At 41.8% G+C, this 17,228-nt stretch overlaps 1 protein-coding gene across 1 annotated transcript in view; it reads left to right on the forward strand.

The window, feature by feature from the left end:
* The window catches only part of TUBGCP6 (tubulin gamma complex associated protein 6), a 33,158-nt gene that overhangs the window by 13,314 nt on the left and 2,616 nt on the right, over window positions 1–17,228 (forward strand). The window contains exons 10-24 of the mRNA XM_054989368.1: window positions 54–193; window positions 550–699; window positions 2,286–2,367; window positions 2,458–2,546; window positions 2,707–2,822; window positions 5,469–5,607; window positions 5,704–5,820; window positions 7,747–9,031; window positions 11,138–11,193; window positions 11,558–11,750; window positions 13,745–13,913; window positions 14,581–14,722; window positions 15,004–15,198; window positions 15,412–15,544; window positions 16,571–16,784. Of these exons, the coding sequence (XP_054845343.1) occupies window positions 54–193; window positions 550–699; window positions 2,286–2,367; window positions 2,458–2,546; window positions 2,707–2,822; window positions 5,469–5,607; window positions 5,704–5,820; window positions 7,747–9,031; window positions 11,138–11,193; window positions 11,558–11,750; window positions 13,745–13,913; window positions 14,581–14,722; window positions 15,004–15,198; window positions 15,412–15,544; window positions 16,571–16,784 (3,220 nt within the window). The remainder of the gene's footprint in view (window positions 1–53; window positions 194–549; window positions 700–2,285; window positions 2,368–2,457; window positions 2,547–2,706; window positions 2,823–5,468; window positions 5,608–5,703; window positions 5,821–7,746; window positions 9,032–11,137; window positions 11,194–11,557; window positions 11,751–13,744; window positions 13,914–14,580; window positions 14,723–15,003; window positions 15,199–15,411; window positions 15,545–16,570; window positions 16,785–17,228) is intronic.

The following is a 17,228-nucleotide window of genomic DNA, read 5'->3' on the forward strand; positions in this document are numbered from 1 at the left end:
AAGGCCCTTAATGTAGCCTGCTTTCTTACCCTTTCCACCTTTTGAATCTCTAGATAAACGCTACTGGACCCATGGGTACATTCTCATTTCCAAAGAAGTAGAAGACTGTGTCCCCTTGTTCTTGAAGCATGTTGCTAATGATGTATACATTTGTGGGAAAACCATAAATTTATTAAAGTTGTGCTGCCCCAGGGTAAGTACTTGTTTCTCTTGGGAATCATTGATATATTCCAAGCTCCAAATTCTTGTATTTTAATTCCTATTCTGGTATATCTAAACTGATTAAATGCTCACCATTCAGTATGCTGAGCCTTGCCCAATGCAACAGTCTGAAAGGCAGAACTTGTTGAAGACGTTTTCCAAACATGTTTAGTACAAAACTTTTCATATAGAGTATTGAAAATGCTGTTATGTATCTAGCATCCATTATTTGTGTTATAATAATTAGTTTTTGTTAAAACAAACTAGACAGTGTACAAAAGATTTAAAACAGAACCTGATAAATGTACAACTTGGGGATTATATTTCAAAAATATATTTATTTTACAGCACTATATATGCTGGTCAGATATTCCAGTTCCTCGGATTTCTGTAATTTTCTCCCTTGAGGAATTGAAAGAGATTGAGAGAGACTGTGCTGTGTATGTGGGCCGAATGGAAAGAATTGCACGATACAGTTCCATCAGCAAGGAAGAAAAGGTAAATTGACCTGCAGAGCTGCTAATTGTGCAGTGCCCCAAACCTGGGTTCCTTTTATTAAAAGAATTGCTGATATGTAGAACTATGTCTTCTTGGTTGGTTTCTCTTCTTGCTGTAATAAATCTATTTGAGTTTTTGTTAACCCTTGACTGATACAGAGGTGCTTTATATTCAGTTCATGAATTGGGTGCCTCTGATGAAATGGCTTAAACCTCTCAGAGTCCTTGTGCTTTGAGTGCACTGAATCTAGGCAACCAAAGAGTGGGTAGATCAATTGCCAATTGGGAAAACACACCAGGGTGGTTATTACACCGTCCCTGAAGAAGCAGACACCATGAAACAAGCTGTTTAATCCGGATGCTTGTTGGACGGTGCAGCTCGTTACCCGGTGTGACTGGATTCTCCACAGTGCGCTTAACATCTTGTGCGCCACCCACCCCAACTTGGAGCTTTTCATGGGGCCCTCAACGATGGGTCATTCGTGACCATTGTTCCCAGTGAACCACGAGACTGTATTGATGAATGGACTCAGTAAATTTCGAAATAAGCGATTCACTGGAAGAATCCGTTGAGGTTATACTGTCTTGTGTGAAGCGTTTAGTCACTTTGTCACAAATGAATGACCACACTGTGATGTTTGTTTGAATGCACTTTATTGTTGTACACAGTTCGAATGACTAAATCATTTTTGTACTTTGTTATACTTTCATTGTGGCTCCTTCTTGTTATCCAGTGTACGTTCTGATTTTGGGAGCCGCCTCTGGTTTTGTTTGCTCTGACTTGGTATGAGGCAGCTTCATTGTTTACTAAAATACAAGGCCCATTTAATGCTGTTGTGTTAATTCCTCTTAGGGGGCCAAAGATTTAAAAGCAAGCTTGTGGGTGCAAAGTACTCTATTGAGTGGGGAAATAGAGGACACAGAAACTTGACGTTCGTATCTGTTCACCCCTCCTTACCTTCTTGTCTCTCCTCTTGGGGAAAAACCAGAAAAGATGCTCGATAGCACTGAAATTCCCAGAATGATATTGTATTTACAATACTGGTGAGCCCCAGAGTATGAATAACAGCTGGAAAATTATAAGCTTAAGCTAACATCTCTTGCCATCTGTTCAACCTTTGTGCCATGAGCATTGCTGGGGAAAGCAAAGTTTTAATACAGTCCTAGCCATTTGGTTTCTGTAGCTAATTTGAAGTGGAAGCTATGTCTCTGTACTTAGAGCTTTCTGCATTGCTAGGATATTGTCCCAGCAGTTTCAGTGCAGAAGCCTGATTTGTGGTATTGTTATTTTTAAAAATGTATTTCCTGCTGCACTAATAAGGATCATGCTATTAGGCTAATTTGAATGAATTCTTTCGGAGGGCAGTATTATTAAAAACCAAGCTTTAATGCAATCTTATCTAGTAAATAAAATTAATGTACATAATTGTGCAAAAGATATCGTTAATCATGTAATAACTGTAGTTAATCACACCGTTAACATATAAATAAATGGTCTTGATCCATTATCCTTTAGTTGCATGAGAAAGTTGTTGTTTTTTGTGAATGTATGACAGTCACAGTAAATCACATGGCATTGCCTCCTAGAAGCTGCGTATGGAAATTGAAAAACAGGAGTTAATTGTTCATGCTCGAGAAACAGCTAGCAAAGCTCTAAAAGCCATTACTGGTAAGTTTCAGCTGTGTTTGCAATCTGTAGTTTATTTTCAGTGATTTTTTTTCCTTCTGTGAGGCTACAGTATTTTCAATTTAAATTTAGATCAGCAAATAGCAGAGAAAATGGCACTGGATGTGAAGAAACGAGAGCAGTTTCAGAAACTGAAGGAACAGTTTGCAAAGGACCAAGAGGTATTTATTTGCATTACAGTAGAATGCACCTGTCCTGTGAGTGATGTAAGGTTGAGGATACTGGCATTGTTAGTCAATATCATACAGTTCAAAAGCATGTAAGAAGGCTCAGTGTGAGTCTCTTGAGAGTGATTTCTAAAGCGTTCTGAATCTTTGATAGCGCCGACGTGCTCTGAAACAGGAGGAGACTGATGACGATTTCAGTTACGCTCGGGAACTTAGGGAGAGGGAGAGAAGATTGAAGGCTTTAGAGAAAGAATTGGAGAAAAAGGCAAGGTAAGAGCACCAAGAACGGATGAGATCTGCATTTTTTTATGTAGGGACTTTATAAAAGTAATGCCACGATCTTAAAATGTTATACAAACAAGTCAAAGCGGAAGACAGGTTTGTTTTGATGTAGCCATGAACTTCACCATCAGCCCACTTCTTCAGCATATTATCCCAGGAGTCAGTCTACTGTCTCATCAGTACAGTGTGAGCAACTTCTGTCTGGCCCCTTATAGCCTAGCTAAGCCTTAATTGGATCAGGAAATAGCATGACAACCTCTCCCGATCAATGCAATGTGCCCATCCTCAGGTTTCGCTTATGCACAATGTTGTTGACAGTGAATGTCCTCTCTGTAACTCAGGTTTTAAAATGTTTCTAAGGAGTTTAAAATAGTTTTATTATATCACCTACTTTTACATTGGATCAAAGATGCTGCTGCTGATCTATATTACAAGAGCAAGACCGTACAATTATCACTATTATCATCTCTGTACCAATTTCCTAACACTTTTCAATATACAAAATGCTTTAATTTTAATTTTTTATTTATTTCATTTATATCCTGCCTTTCTCCTCAATGGGGGCCCAAAGTGGCTTACATCGTTCTCCTCTCATCCATTTTATCTTAACAACAACCCCATGAGGTAGGGTAAGTTACCCTGCAAGCAGAGTGGGTATTCGAACCTGAGTATCCCAGATCCTAGCCACTTGAGTCTCACAACAACCTTGTGAGATTCTTTCCAGTCTGGCATCCACCCTAGCCATGGGATGGGGACAGCACTGGTCACCCCCACAGATGATCTCCATAGATAACTGGATCGGGGCGGATCAGCGCTGCTGGTATTGTTAGATCTCTCGGTAGTGTTCAATACAGTTGACTGAGAACTACGGACTCACCGCCTCTGACTCGGGGATTCATGGGACAGCTTTACAGTGGCCGGTCTCCTTCCTCCATGGTTGGGGGCAGCGGGTCACATTGGGGGAGTAGTTACCACCTCGCCACCCCTTAGTGTGTGGCATTCCTCAGGGTGTGATACTCTCCCCAATGTTATTCAACATCTACATGTGTCTCTTTGCTGAGCCAGTGCAGAGCTTTGGGCTGGGTAGTCATCAATATGCTGATGATACCCAATTCTATCTGCTGATGGACAGCCGGCTGGACTCCGCCCCGGATATTTTGGCCAGGGCTTGAAGGCTGTGACTGGTTGGTTAAAACAGAGCCGACTGAAATTAAACCCTATGAAGATAGAGATCCTGCACCTGGGGTGCGGGCTGACAGGTTTTGGGATCTACCTCCCGACCCTTGATGGGGTGCCACTGGGACCTGTCCCAGTAGTGAGGAGTTTGGGTGTAGTCCTGGATGCTTCCTTGACAGTAGACGCCCAGGTCGCAGCAGTTGCCAGGTCTGCATTTTTTCATTTCCTCCAGGCCAGGCATGTTCCCTACCTCTCGACCTAGCTGTGATCCATGCAGTGGTCACCTCCAGGCCGGACTACTGCAACTTGCTTTATGCTGCATTCTGGACCAGTTGCAGTTTTTGGAACCGTCTCAAGGACAGTTTTGAAAATTGCAACTGGTCCAGAATGCAGCAGTGTGCATCCTGACCAGGTCTCCTTTCTAGTCACATATAACACCGGTTTTGCTGGCTCCCAGTTGAATTCCGGATCAGGTAACCTTTAAGGCCCTTAGCAGACTGGGACCAGCCAGGGTGGTGTAGTGGTTAAGAGCGCAGGACTCTAATCTGGAGAGCTGGGTTTGATTCCCCACTCCTCCGCTTGAAGCCAGCTGGGTGACCTTGGGTCAGTCACAGCTCTCTGGAGCTCTCTCATCCCCTCCCACTTCACAGGGTGTTTTGTTGTGGGAATAATAATGACATACTTTGTAAACTGCTCTGAGTGGGCATTAAGTTGTCCTGAAGGGCGGTATATAAATCCAATGTTGTTGTTGTTGTTGTTGTTATCTGCGGGACCACTTCCTACCATGTGTTTCCTGGAAGCTACTTCACTCATCAGTTAAACACCTACTGTTGGTCCCAGGCCCCAAGGAGGTTCGGCAGGCTTTCTCGACCCTGGCCTCAACCTGGTGGAACTCTGTGTCTGCGTCAACTCGGGCTCATTTGGATTTGTTTTCTTTCCGTCGGGCCTATAATACAAAGATGTTCCACCAGGCATATGGTGGTTGAGGCAGGCAGACTACCTGAGGTATTCGTGTTAACCTCCTGCCATGGGGGGAGCGCACACCCCCAGTTTCCGTAAGCATCTATAACTGGCCACCCTGTCCCATGGGTTATCTAGGCTGAGTGGACGGGACCATATGTGTGTAACTGTTTCTAAAAATTTATATTGTTACTGATATTAATATTGCTGCTAAATTGTATTCTGTTTTATTGTACATTTTAAAATGTTGTGATCTGCTCTGAGCCTGCTTGCAGGAAGAGTGAATAAAAATAAATAAATAGATAAATAAATAAATTAGTTGGGAGTGGCATGCCCAGAACCAGTCTTCATGACTGAGGGAAGGGGTGGAACGTGAATGCTTCACACCCGAATTCCAGATTAACTATTGCACTGCTGGGGGCATCGTAGTGTCCACTACAGTCTAAACTCCACTTTCATTTTATGCTGCTTTTGTTACCTTCCTTTTCTTGCTTCCAGGCAAGAGTTAATTGACCACTACAGCAAACTGTCTGAAGATGCAACACGTAGAGAGAAAAGAGCATTATGGAAGACTCAGAGGCACAAACTGGAAACTGCTCGCCTCACTTTTCTCTTGGAAGATCAGAAACATATTGAGGTACCTTCAGTGCTCCTCTCTTTAAGGCATGTTGATATTATACCTATGTATACATCTGCATGGTCAAGCTGTGGTATTTTCAATTTTCATGCGTAGGGCATGCTTGAGAAGTTGCCTGGCGGAAAATACAGGAAGAGATTAGACATAATTCCAGAAGGTCGGTGCCAACAAGTTTCCACTTCAGTTGGGCCTGTAAGAGATTCCAGCCTTCAGGTCGGTTTTGTTTTTTGTATATATTGGCTGATGATATGCATTATAAATGCTGTAATGAGGCGTAGGATGCTATTTTGTGTGAGGCTTGCTGAAAAAACTGGCAAGCTCCACAGTTATACAGAACTACTCCTCTGTGAGTAAGTTGCTGCTTTTGAAATATAGTCTGATGAAACACTGCCCTGTGGTAACATGTTGATTTTTACCATTCGGAGTGAGAAATTGATACGGCTGGCACTGGTGTCAAGTTGCTAGATTTCACTGCAGTATAAATCCCTCATTCCCAACAGTAAAGACAGAGGCTGGAGGGCATGTTTTTCCACGCTGCCTTCTAGCTGCTCCTGTTCTGTGGAGCCAACATGGTCTCAGTTTTCTGTTCTGAAAATGATAGGATTGAGTCCTCACTAGGAAGTGCTTAGAAATCTTTAACAAATTACTGCCCATCAAGTACACATTCTTGTTGAATACCTCCAAGAACTACAAGTGAAAAATTAGGACATAAAAAGAGCAATCTAGACAAGGCAGCTCTATATTTGTAGGTATGTTTATGATATGTGCCTATAGTAGTTGGATCTCGGGCAGACACTCAATGAGATGCTTATGCCTCATGGCCATCAGCTAACGTCTTAATGTTTGGTTTGATTCCTGTTTGCTGCATGCTGCTTTTTTAAGGGCATGTGGAAGAAATCTTGGGATTTTGTCCTCTGGCTAGAATAAGCAGTATAAAACAACTCTCCTCTCCTGATTGTCTGAGGCCATTGCAAGTGGAGACAGCTTATTCAAATCCCAAATGACTCCATAAATTCTTAATGCCCCCCCCTCCATTTGTAGATCATTTCCTGGGCAACCCAGTTAAGAATCACTGGCCACGGTTACTTGCTTTCTCGTCTTTAAAAGTCTAAGTTTCATAATCCTGTCTGCTTGTCACAAACAGAACCATGTTTTACAACCCATTCTATTACCAATGGGCCTATAATAGATGTATAAGATTGTGCATTTTCTCTCATTTTAAACTGAGTTAGTATGATGTGGTGGTGAAAGTGTCAGAGTTGGACCAGAGAAGGCCATGTTCAAATTTCTAGCTGCCAGTGAAACTGCCTGGATTACCTTGAGCCAGTCTTTCTCAGCTTAAGCTGACTCACAAAGTTGATGTCAGGATGTAAGAGAGAGAGAGCCCTGAGCTCCCTGGAGGAAGGACAAGATAAAGTGTAATAGATTGCTTCTTCCAGATGATTGACATGTTCGTTTCAGGTGGGTAGCCATGTTGGCCTGTTGTAGAAGAGCAAAATTTGGGTCCAGTAGAACCTTAAGATCAAATCTTATACCTAAGGGACTGAGAATTAAAAATCTACCACTTATTCTACAAACTAGAAAAAATTATGTCACATTTGCTCTTTAAAACTGTTTAAACATCTGATCAGTGTCTTATACTGCAAACAGAAATACATCAAAGAGAATCTTGCTGAATTGGACATTTATATAAAGAATCAACCAGTTTACCAGGATTTTTTCAAAGCCATCTACAGCTCACAACTCAATCTAGTTGGTCTTTAAGGTGCTACTGGATCTGCAACTTGACATGTTGTGTGATTCTCAGGCCACATGAGATGGCCTTTGTTCCGACTTCCATGTATACCCGAGCTGTTCCTGGAGTGTGAGAGAGCTCTGTCTGTCTGTCTTTTGTTGACACATGCATGCTGGACAGTGATGGCTCCCATGATTTAAAGAAAGTGTGTTTGGGGGGGGGGGAGTGATCCAGCTATGGGATAAGCCTCAAAGTTTTTAGAAGAAACAATGTTCACAGGTTGGTAAAAAATTTTATATCAAAGAAGTTTCAGAGGCAAAATAAAAGGCACAAAAATGTTCTGCTTGTGTAAATGAGTGATGTATCTCCATGCTCACAATCATTTTTTGTGTTTTGCATTTCAGCAAACATCTGTAGAACCTGAGAATCCTCATGTTCGGAATGTTGTTGAGAGGGATGCAGAATCTGGACTGTCAGGTGATGCTTTGGATGGCAAATCATTGGACTTAGCACAGTCAACAAATGTGCAGTCTGATGACCATCATGAGTCAAAAAAGGAAGAGATTACATCTCAGGTGCACCATAGCGAGCAAACAGCAAGTCCATTGGAGAGCATTCCTGAACTCAGCCTGGACTTTGAAGACTTCTTACCAAAACCTCCAGAAGAAATGCTCGTCCCTCCAGAGGAGACAAGTTTGTTGGACAAAGCTTTGCAAAATATCAGCTCAGATCTTTCCTTGACTGCTTGTGCAGATGAACATCCTCCTGTGCAGAAAGACACAGCAGAAGAGGAAACCAGTCCCCAAGCTGACTTACCCAGTGAATATGATTTTAATACCATCCTCAGGCCTTCTGCTTCGTGCAGCCATGTCCGAGTTGGAGAGAATGTCTTTGATGTTGAGAGCAGGAGGCCTCGTTGGAATGTTCATGACCATGCATCTGATGCAAACATTAAAGTAGGGGAATACACTCCTCTTACTCAACTATACCAGTCACACGCAAATCCTCATGGCCATTCTTCGGATGCACACATTAAGATTGGAGAATATACATCTGAGGTGGAACCTAGCCGGCCCCGCTGGAATGTCCATGGCCATGTCTCAGCAGCTCATATTCAAGTTGGGGAATATGCCTCTGAGGTAGAGTCCTCCAGACCTAGGTGGAATATTCACGGGCATGCATCAGATGCCAATATAAAGATTGGTGAGTATGTGTCAAACATAGAGCCAACTAGACCGCGGTGGACCATTCATGGCCACGTATCAGATGCCAACATCAAGATTGGGGAAAACGTATCTGAAGTTGTGTCTTCTCGACCTCGTTGGAACATTCATGGGCATGCCTCCCAATCGCACATTAAACTTGGAGAGCTAGTTTCCGACATGCAGGTTTCCAAGCCTCGATGGAGCCCTTTTGGTCATGCCTCACAGTCCAGTATTCAGATAGGGGAGTGGGTCCCCTCAACGGAAACTGACTTGATTCCTCATCATAAATCGGCCTCTGGTCCTGCATCTGGCTCTACAGTCCAGACTTTCCTGTATGGACAAGAACTCTGTACAGCCAAAGGGAGTGAGAAGGGCCAAGAACACCAGGGAGAGTCCTTGCCCCAGTCAGAGTCATCTGGTGGGGCACTGGCTGATGGTTCGGATGAACAGCAAGGAAGAAGCTTGGGAAAGAGCCAGGAGAAAGGTGAGTGATGGTCAACCGTATTGTTATTTAGTAGGGTTTTTATGATGATATAGCCTCTGAATAGTAATCTGTTTCTGAATCAGTACATAGACATGAACCAGCTGCGACTTACTTGGATGGAACTCATCTGGCTTATTTCTGGATACGCAACGTAATAGGCTTAGCTGAATGAAAACTTTTATCTGGATGGGCAGTTAAGCAAGAATTAGTTAACCGTGTGGCCTAAGCGCTTCTGACCCTTGCAAAGTGTCCGGGCTTCTCCTCATGCTCACTGGGTTTTCCAGGAGTTCGGCCTGTGAAGATCAGATCTACTTTGGGATTTTGTAATTCTGCACTTGAGGGAGTTGAACCAAAGTGATGTCTGGTTTTTATTTCTACCTTAGAAAAATGTCCCATTTCTGCTGTGGGCTTTGTTGGGGAAGACGACATTAGCAGTTTCATCAGTGTGTTTTTTGTTGTTGTTGTTTTGTGCAAGTGTTACAACATTGTAATGTTTGGACATTAGAGGGGGTTGTGGTGATCCTCGGTCTCACTCTGTACTTGTCCAGCAATGATGTTATTTACACTCCAAATTTAACAAAATTTCTGTGTGTTGATTGGCTGAGATGGTCTAGAGGGAAACTTAATAAGCAGGATTTAAAATTTTTAAAAACCTAAGAACGTTGCAGTGTTTATTTCATACTGCTGAGGTTAGTGTGTGTAGCCCAGGAACGACAGGAGACGTAGTCAGGATGCAAAGTCTGACCCCCCTACTGGAGGCGAGGGCTTTATTAGAAACTTTCCAGGAAGTCCCGGAAGAGAGCAAGACCAAATAAGTCAGCATGTAAAAGTTACAATACAATCTGAGACAGTCACAGACAACTGAGCAAAACATGCTGCGGTCAGCTTTTCGTCTTATCTGTGAAGCATAGCAGAGTACAGTGTGAGCTTGTGTGATTATATTATACAGCTTCTGTGAGGGATGCAAGAACACGTTGAGACATGCCGAGAAAGACCCAAGGCCAAGATGTTTTCCCTGATCATGGCGTGCCTATTGATCAGGAATAACAGTGTATATGCGCAGAGGGTCTGCAGACTGGCCGGTGTGCCAGGTCCAGCCCACAAGTGTGCACGCACAATACATAAAAAACAATGACACCATTTCTGTGTGTTGATTGGCAGAAGCGTTAACATTCAAATATTAAGTGAGATTCAGGGCTCTTTGCAGAGGTTTTGTTAGCCATTGCTGCTTTTCCTCACCCGGCCCCCCCACCCCAACATTGCAAGGTGATTTTTTTTTATTAAACCAACAATGTTTAAATTTAAAAAAAAATCAGAGAAAAAAATTGGACTAAAAACACAGGAAACAGAGAGACTGCTGTACAACATGTCGTCCAAAATAGCTTATGTTGGTGAGAAAACAACAACGTTGCAATGTTTACTTTATACTTCCAAGGTTAGTATGCATACACCACATATAACAAATGATTTGTTTAAAAGGATGAATGAGGGCCGAGAGGGGGGCGGGGAAGGGGGGAAGGGTGTGGTTACACATTGCTGTTCAACCAATCAGGATGCAAGGAAATAAAGGGGAAGGTGAAAGTCAGGGCCTGGGCTTACACCAAAGAAAATATTCTACGCTTCAAAAAAAGTCTTTTAACTTTGCTATTTAAAAAAATGAGGGTATGTGCTAAGGGAGAAAAACCGCAGAAAACCCAGGGAAGAATCGATTCTGCAGCAAACGTGGCCTTTCAACATGCAGAACTCGAAAGAGTATGGGAGGCAATTTGAAGACTGAGTTGAGGTATTTTGACCATGTGTGCAAAACTCGGGGGATACATTAAAGCTTTATGGAGTCAGAACTGACAAAAAAAAGCCCTGTGTAGAAAATCTCCTAGTGGGGTGATTGAATTAAAAATAAATGGAAGAGAGCAGTTTCTCAGAATAGCTTCCCCTCTTCTGGAGCTGGTGGGATTGTAGTAGGATTGAGTAACACTTAAGTCATTGTAGATTAGAACTGTTTTTGAGTTTTTGTCCTGTTCTGTATGTCTAAACGGCAATAAATATCTGTACTTAATGTAGTAAATTTTGCCTGGTTCTTCTCTTTCCTCTTTTGGCTAATTGCAGCAGACCTGACTGATAATACCAAAGATCTCCCCCCCAGTCCTCCTCAGAAGTTACAGGTGAGGAAGCAGTAACTTTTCCTTTGGTCTGCATAAGCGGACTAGTAATTTCCATCTACCTTTCTGTGACACCAAAAATAATGTCTCTAGACAAGGAGCACGATATGCGGCATTAGCACAGTGGTGGTTTTGCAGTGTCCTGACCCTTCGTTTGCTGGGTATCAGGGGTGCAGATTGAGCTGTACATTTCATGATGACTGGAATGCTTTTTGAGCTGTCTTTTACATTTTTGGTCTAAAATAATTAAAATCCTGGTAGCTTAAAAAACCCTATTTTTAGTAGGTCTTAAATATGTAAACTGTTTGAAAATGATTTTTTTTAATGCAAGGTCCTGAAGAAATGACAAGGTATGCTTTTTCTTCAGGTAGAGGAACCTAGGCAATCCACTGACATGGTCCCTGTGATGCAACCCACTTTCTTCCCTGAAATTAGTGCGTCTGAAAGCCCGGGAGGAGGAGACACCACTGTTGCAAAATGGGAGAAAGAACAAGATTACATGAAAGTGTTGTCTGATCAGTATTGTCTTGAGAAATATCAGGACAGCTATGATTTGATGTGTGAGTAGTTTCAGACTCTCAAAATGAAGAGCAGTAAGGACACATAATGACTTGCCGTGTGGCTAGCTGTTTGGATAATGATGAGTGTGTAGTTTTGTACTGAATTTTAGATACCATTCTAGGATATAATTTATTTTCTAAAATAGAACACTAACAAAAAGCTTTCATTTAAACATTAACCAGGTGGGAGTTGCTTTTCTGAACATCCACCCAACACAAACAGCAGTTGAAGCTTTTATGATGTTCCAGCAGCAATCTTTTTTATATTTTTCTCCCTTTAGTTGTGTCTAATTCTTTTCCCCTGTGTTATCTTTCTTCTGTCCCATTTCTTAGTGGTATATTTTCACATTTTATTTTTTCTCCCTTTGTATTGTCTTTTTTGTCTTAGGCTGTGATAAGCAATTTTTAGTTATAGTTTTTATCATTCTGTTTCTTTCTTTCTGTCCAGTTTGGTTTTCCTCTATTTTTATGAGCAAAGTTCAGTCATTTCAATATGCAGCCTTGAAGAGTAGCTGGTCTTGGACCATGGTAGTTTACAGACCTGGGGAAGGAAAACTGTCGGCCTTTTTTTTCCCGAAATGGAGACTTTATTTCATTTATTTTTATTTTACTTTTGTAGAAAATTTTTAATTTCTAAAGATTCATTATTCCATAAAATTAGTAACAACGAATGGATGCCATTTCCAATACAGTATTAGGCAAGATTGGCAGTTTCAGCATTATAGTTACTTCCCCCCCCCCAAGTCATTATCACTAGGAATTATAAGATATATAGATTTGTAAACTAGAAGGGGGGACACTTAATGATGTACTCGGTGACCTCCATGGACAAGAAATAAATTTGGTTGAACAGATGATTGGACAACCATCTCCATGGCATGCCATTCACTGTTCTCAGTGCCCTCCTAAATTAAAATAATGTAAGGGATATACAAGCTATATTGTCTTTAAATTTCTACAAGTGGTGTTCCAATGAAAATAATTTTTCACATGTAATTTTCTATTAGTTTGTATATAAAATTCAATTAAACCACATGATTTGTTTTCCTAATCAGATATTTCAATTCAAGTGTTTGTTGCTATTGAGATACACAATTAACATGAGGTACTTTCAGGTTTTCTTTAAAACCACGCTAAAGCAGATCATAGACATCTAGTAATTTCCTGGGAAAATTTTCCATTCAAAGTTTTCTGTAAAACTCACTTCATTGGTACCTGAAAGATGGTCTGCTCCCAAATTTGCCTGTATTTGTTTAGTTCATTTATACCCCGCCTTTCTCCCCCATGAGGACCCAAAGCTGCTTACTCATTCCCCTCTTCTCCATCCTTACTATAATCCTGTGAGGTGGGTTAGGCTGAGAGATGGTGACTGGCCCAAGGTCGCCCGTGAGCTTCCCTGGCAGAGTGGGGATTTCAGTCTGGGTTTCCCAGATCCTAGTCTGACACTCTCGCCACTATACCTGTGGCTCATACCATATGAGCCAGATTTACTATCACAGGTCCTGCTTTGTGTCCCACACCTTCAGTGAGCTGGCGGGCTGCGAGGGAGAGGGTCTTTTGGATTGTGATACCTCATTTTTGCCCACCCCTTGATGTAGGGCCTGTGTCCAGGTTGTCTTTTCTGGTGCCAGGCTGAAACTTTTCTTCCTTCTCTGGACTTTGTTGCTGCTATGGTCTTAGTCTGGGTTCTGTTCTTTTTATGCCTTTAATTGGGATTTCATATTTTTATGATTTTCATCTTCTATTCGTTAGTTACATTGGCAATCGCCTTGAGTTAATTTCTTTGGATATAAATATTTTAAACAAAGAAATAGAGACCCACACTTGACTTCTCTTTCTGATTACTGTTGTGCCCAGCACACAACATCACTAATAAAGAGAATTATAGTCACTCTTACATCAAAGTAATTCCCATGAATTCAGTGGGACTTTCCCAGATATATACTTGTGATCACATCCTTGGCTAATAGGAGGTTTTCCCCCCTCCAAAACAGCAGAGCTTCCTGTTTCCCATCTCTTGCATCATGTGATACCGAGATCCTATACTTTCCCCGTGGATCCTTCAATTCAATCGGGAACAGATGAAACAGCTGTACAACTCAGTGAGCTCTTATCTCTTCCAGTGCTGATGAAGCGGTCAGTTACTGCCCCCTTGGTTTCTCAGTAAGTACCATTTAGGAAATACAGGGTTGGTTACATCACTCTCTTTGGTGTTACTGCTGGTAGAAGGCAATGACAGATTGGCCTTAGCTGGCAGAGTTGTGTGTCCTTGGTCCATTTTGTTGAAGAAATCATTCTTGACAGGAGCATGTCAAAGGGTGCCTCCTCTCTTTGGGAGGAGTCTATGGTAAATTTTGGTTGTATGAACTAAATTTTGGGCATTTCTATACATAGGGCTCTGCAAGATTTCCGCTAGAGCTCTTACACAAGTGGAAATGCAAGAAAAAGACCGCTAATGCTAAGTCAGTCTTATTGTGTCCCCCTTGTGTTTCCTATTGTGCAACCAATTTTCTGGCACTGTAATATATAGGGAGGAAAGTGCTAGATGTTGCAAAGGATCTTGCACAAGCGGAACTTATATTTCTGTGTGGGCATTACTGGAGCTAAGCCCTAAAGCATACTAATATGTTGTAAGAGTTCAGTTGCTTTTTCATGTCTCTGGAAAGGATCTCTAGAAGTGTGTCATCTGCCTGCCCAGGAATTCTGTGTGTTTGATGGATTTGCCTGTGGTTACTGAAGAAGGGCTCTGTTGTAATGGTTGACTTAAATTTTTATTTAAAGTATTATTTGTGAAAAAGAGTAATCGGATCATGTTTTCACTTGCTGCTAGTGTTTCACTTGTGAACAAAGCCATTGTTGACTACTACTTTGTGGAGCTGAATGTCGAGAAGCATTTTGAAGCTCTAAGGCATTTCTTGTTGATGGAAGATGGAGAGTTTGCTCAGTCACTGAGTGATTTGCTGTTTGAAAAGGTAACTTGCCCAGGCTTTTCTTTAACTTGGCCATTGCCTGTAGCTAACACATGGAACAATGGCATTGCAGTTCCTAAACCGCATCTGCCTCATTGCCAATGTGTAAATGTAAGCTGTGATAATCATATTGACTCAGACCACCATGGGGTTTTAACAGCTGGTCAAAACAATGTTCTTTATTATAGAAAAATCAGATTCTGTCCTAGGCTTGCATGCTTGTGAAACTCAGTAAGCAACATTAAGTGCCTCTGACCACATAAATCTTCTGTCTCTAATTCCAGCTTGGATCCGGACAGACCCCTGGTGAACTTCTCAATCCGCTCGTCCTCAATTCCATCTTAAACAAGGCCTTGCAATACAGCCTTCATGGAGACACCCGCCTTGCATCCAATCTGTCTTTTGCGCTAAAGTACCTTCCAGAAATGTTCAAGCCCAATGCCCCCGATGCCTTAAATTGCTTGGAGCTACGATATAAGGTGAGCAGGCTCACAGAAAGGCAGGCTTTGGGGTTTTGTTTTGTACAACAGAAAGATCTGATTAATTAGAGCTAATTAATCCTGATCATTCACTAATACCGCTTGTATATTTAGTTTGCCTCGCCAGCAGCAACGCCTTCAAACCTTAAAAAGTACTATATTCCAGCGGGAACATGGAATAGTGGTAATAGTATTTGATACTTTTTTCCCAAGGTTGACTGGCCCTTAAATATTGTCATTACTGAGAACTGCATGAATAAATATAACAAGATTTTCTCCTTCCTGCTGCAACTGAAGCACATGGTGTGGACTCTGAAGGATGTTTGGTTTCACTTAAAACGAACAGGTAAGAGGAATCTGTCTGCTTATTTACTTGGCTGGCAGTCAACACGTGTTCAGAGTTTTTGGATAAGCAAAGCGTGATTCCTGTATTTATATTCCACAAGAGCCTCTCGTTGTTATATTCACCTCCACATGGTTGATGGTGATCGCAGACAGGTTCAAGAGAACAGATTCCCTCCTCTCTAACATACAGCATGAAGGAAAGATGTGTTTTCCCCCTCCAAGATGGTTTCCCTGTTTCTCTGAGTTAATCTCTTGGCAATGAATGACTATAGTGATCACAGGAGTGATTCACATAGAACGGCTTTTCCCATCCAGGGCTCCATGGAACCCAGGGGTTCTGCCGGACCTCATCGGATTCCGCAAGAAATTGGCCAAGAATTCAGATCAAATCAAATCAATTACCTTTATTGGCATTAGAGGCCAAGAATTCAATACTTGCGCAAAAGCAAGCGCTCCCAAATATCACATTGAAAGTACACCTTATATTACCTTTGGATGGGAACTTTATTTTGATTTTCAAGTCAGTTTTATTTTAATATTTGAAAAAAAATTAGATAATACAGAAAAGACGGGGAAAATGCTTCACTTTTTTACTTACGGTGTAGCCGACATACAGCCGACATACACATACACACATATATAGCAGCTCCTTACAAATGAATTTTCTTCACAATAATTTATCAGTAATTGAATTGCACTCCCTGCAATCAACTTTTTCTGGCCTGTAAACCTTTTCATAAGTAGGGTTTCCTTGGGATTTGAAAAATGAATTTAGGGGCCCTTCCATGGGAAAAAAGGTGGGGAAACACTGAAATAGAGGGATAAAATTGTGAACAGTGAGATCAAAGAAACGCCAGAGGTAGAGACGTCACTGTGCCTTAGTCTCTTTGACCCCTCTGGGCCTTAGTCAGAATTGTTACACGTGTATTTGGCTTCCAAACTAGTCACATAGCAAAGTTTGCAACCTTTGAATTTGCAGCACCCTTTGCCGATGCTGTGAATAATACTTTTTCTTTTGATTTTTCAGCCTTAGTGAAACATGCATCCAACTCTGTGCAGTTTCGTCAGCTCCAGCTCTATAAACATGAAATGCAGCACTTTGTTAAAGTAATTCAAGGTTATATCGCCAATCAGATCCTGCATGTGACATGGTGTGAATTTGGAAGTAAGCTGTCTTCTGTTGGGAACCTGGAAGAAATACACAGAACGCACGCAGAATACCTCAACAAAGCAATCTTCCGGTGAGAAGACTGTGAAATAACAGTACAGCACTTTGATCTGCCTAGCCGAGAAATCAGCCAACCTAACAATGGTGGTGCAGATACTCTTCATTTGGCACTTGCTGCCTGTCTGATTGATGTTGTGATGCTAACAGGGACATGAGCTGATAGGCTTCATGTCTTACCAGTTGCAAATATGATAGTTATAATGAAAGGCTTCATTGGCATCACTGTGGTGCTCAAGGAAGATGGGGCCCAGGTGGCCATCTGTAGACTGATGCCTTTCTCTTCACCCCACCCCAGGAGATGGAGAGCCAGTTGCACAACGTAGGTATGGAATATGAGGTTATAGAAAGGAAGCTTGCAGTTCTTAGCTTTCAGGCTAATTTGACATTGCCTTGGCCTGAATAGGTACCTTTCAGGTACAATCAGTGTTTAATGGGTTGATTTAACACTGATGACAGC

The sequence above is a fragment of the Eublepharis macularius genome, chromosome 9 (assembly GCF_028583425.1).
Source record: "Eublepharis macularius isolate TG4126 chromosome 9, MPM_Emac_v1.0, whole genome shotgun sequence".
NCBI lineage: Eukaryota > Metazoa > Chordata > Lepidosauria > Squamata > Eublepharidae > Eublepharis > Eublepharis macularius.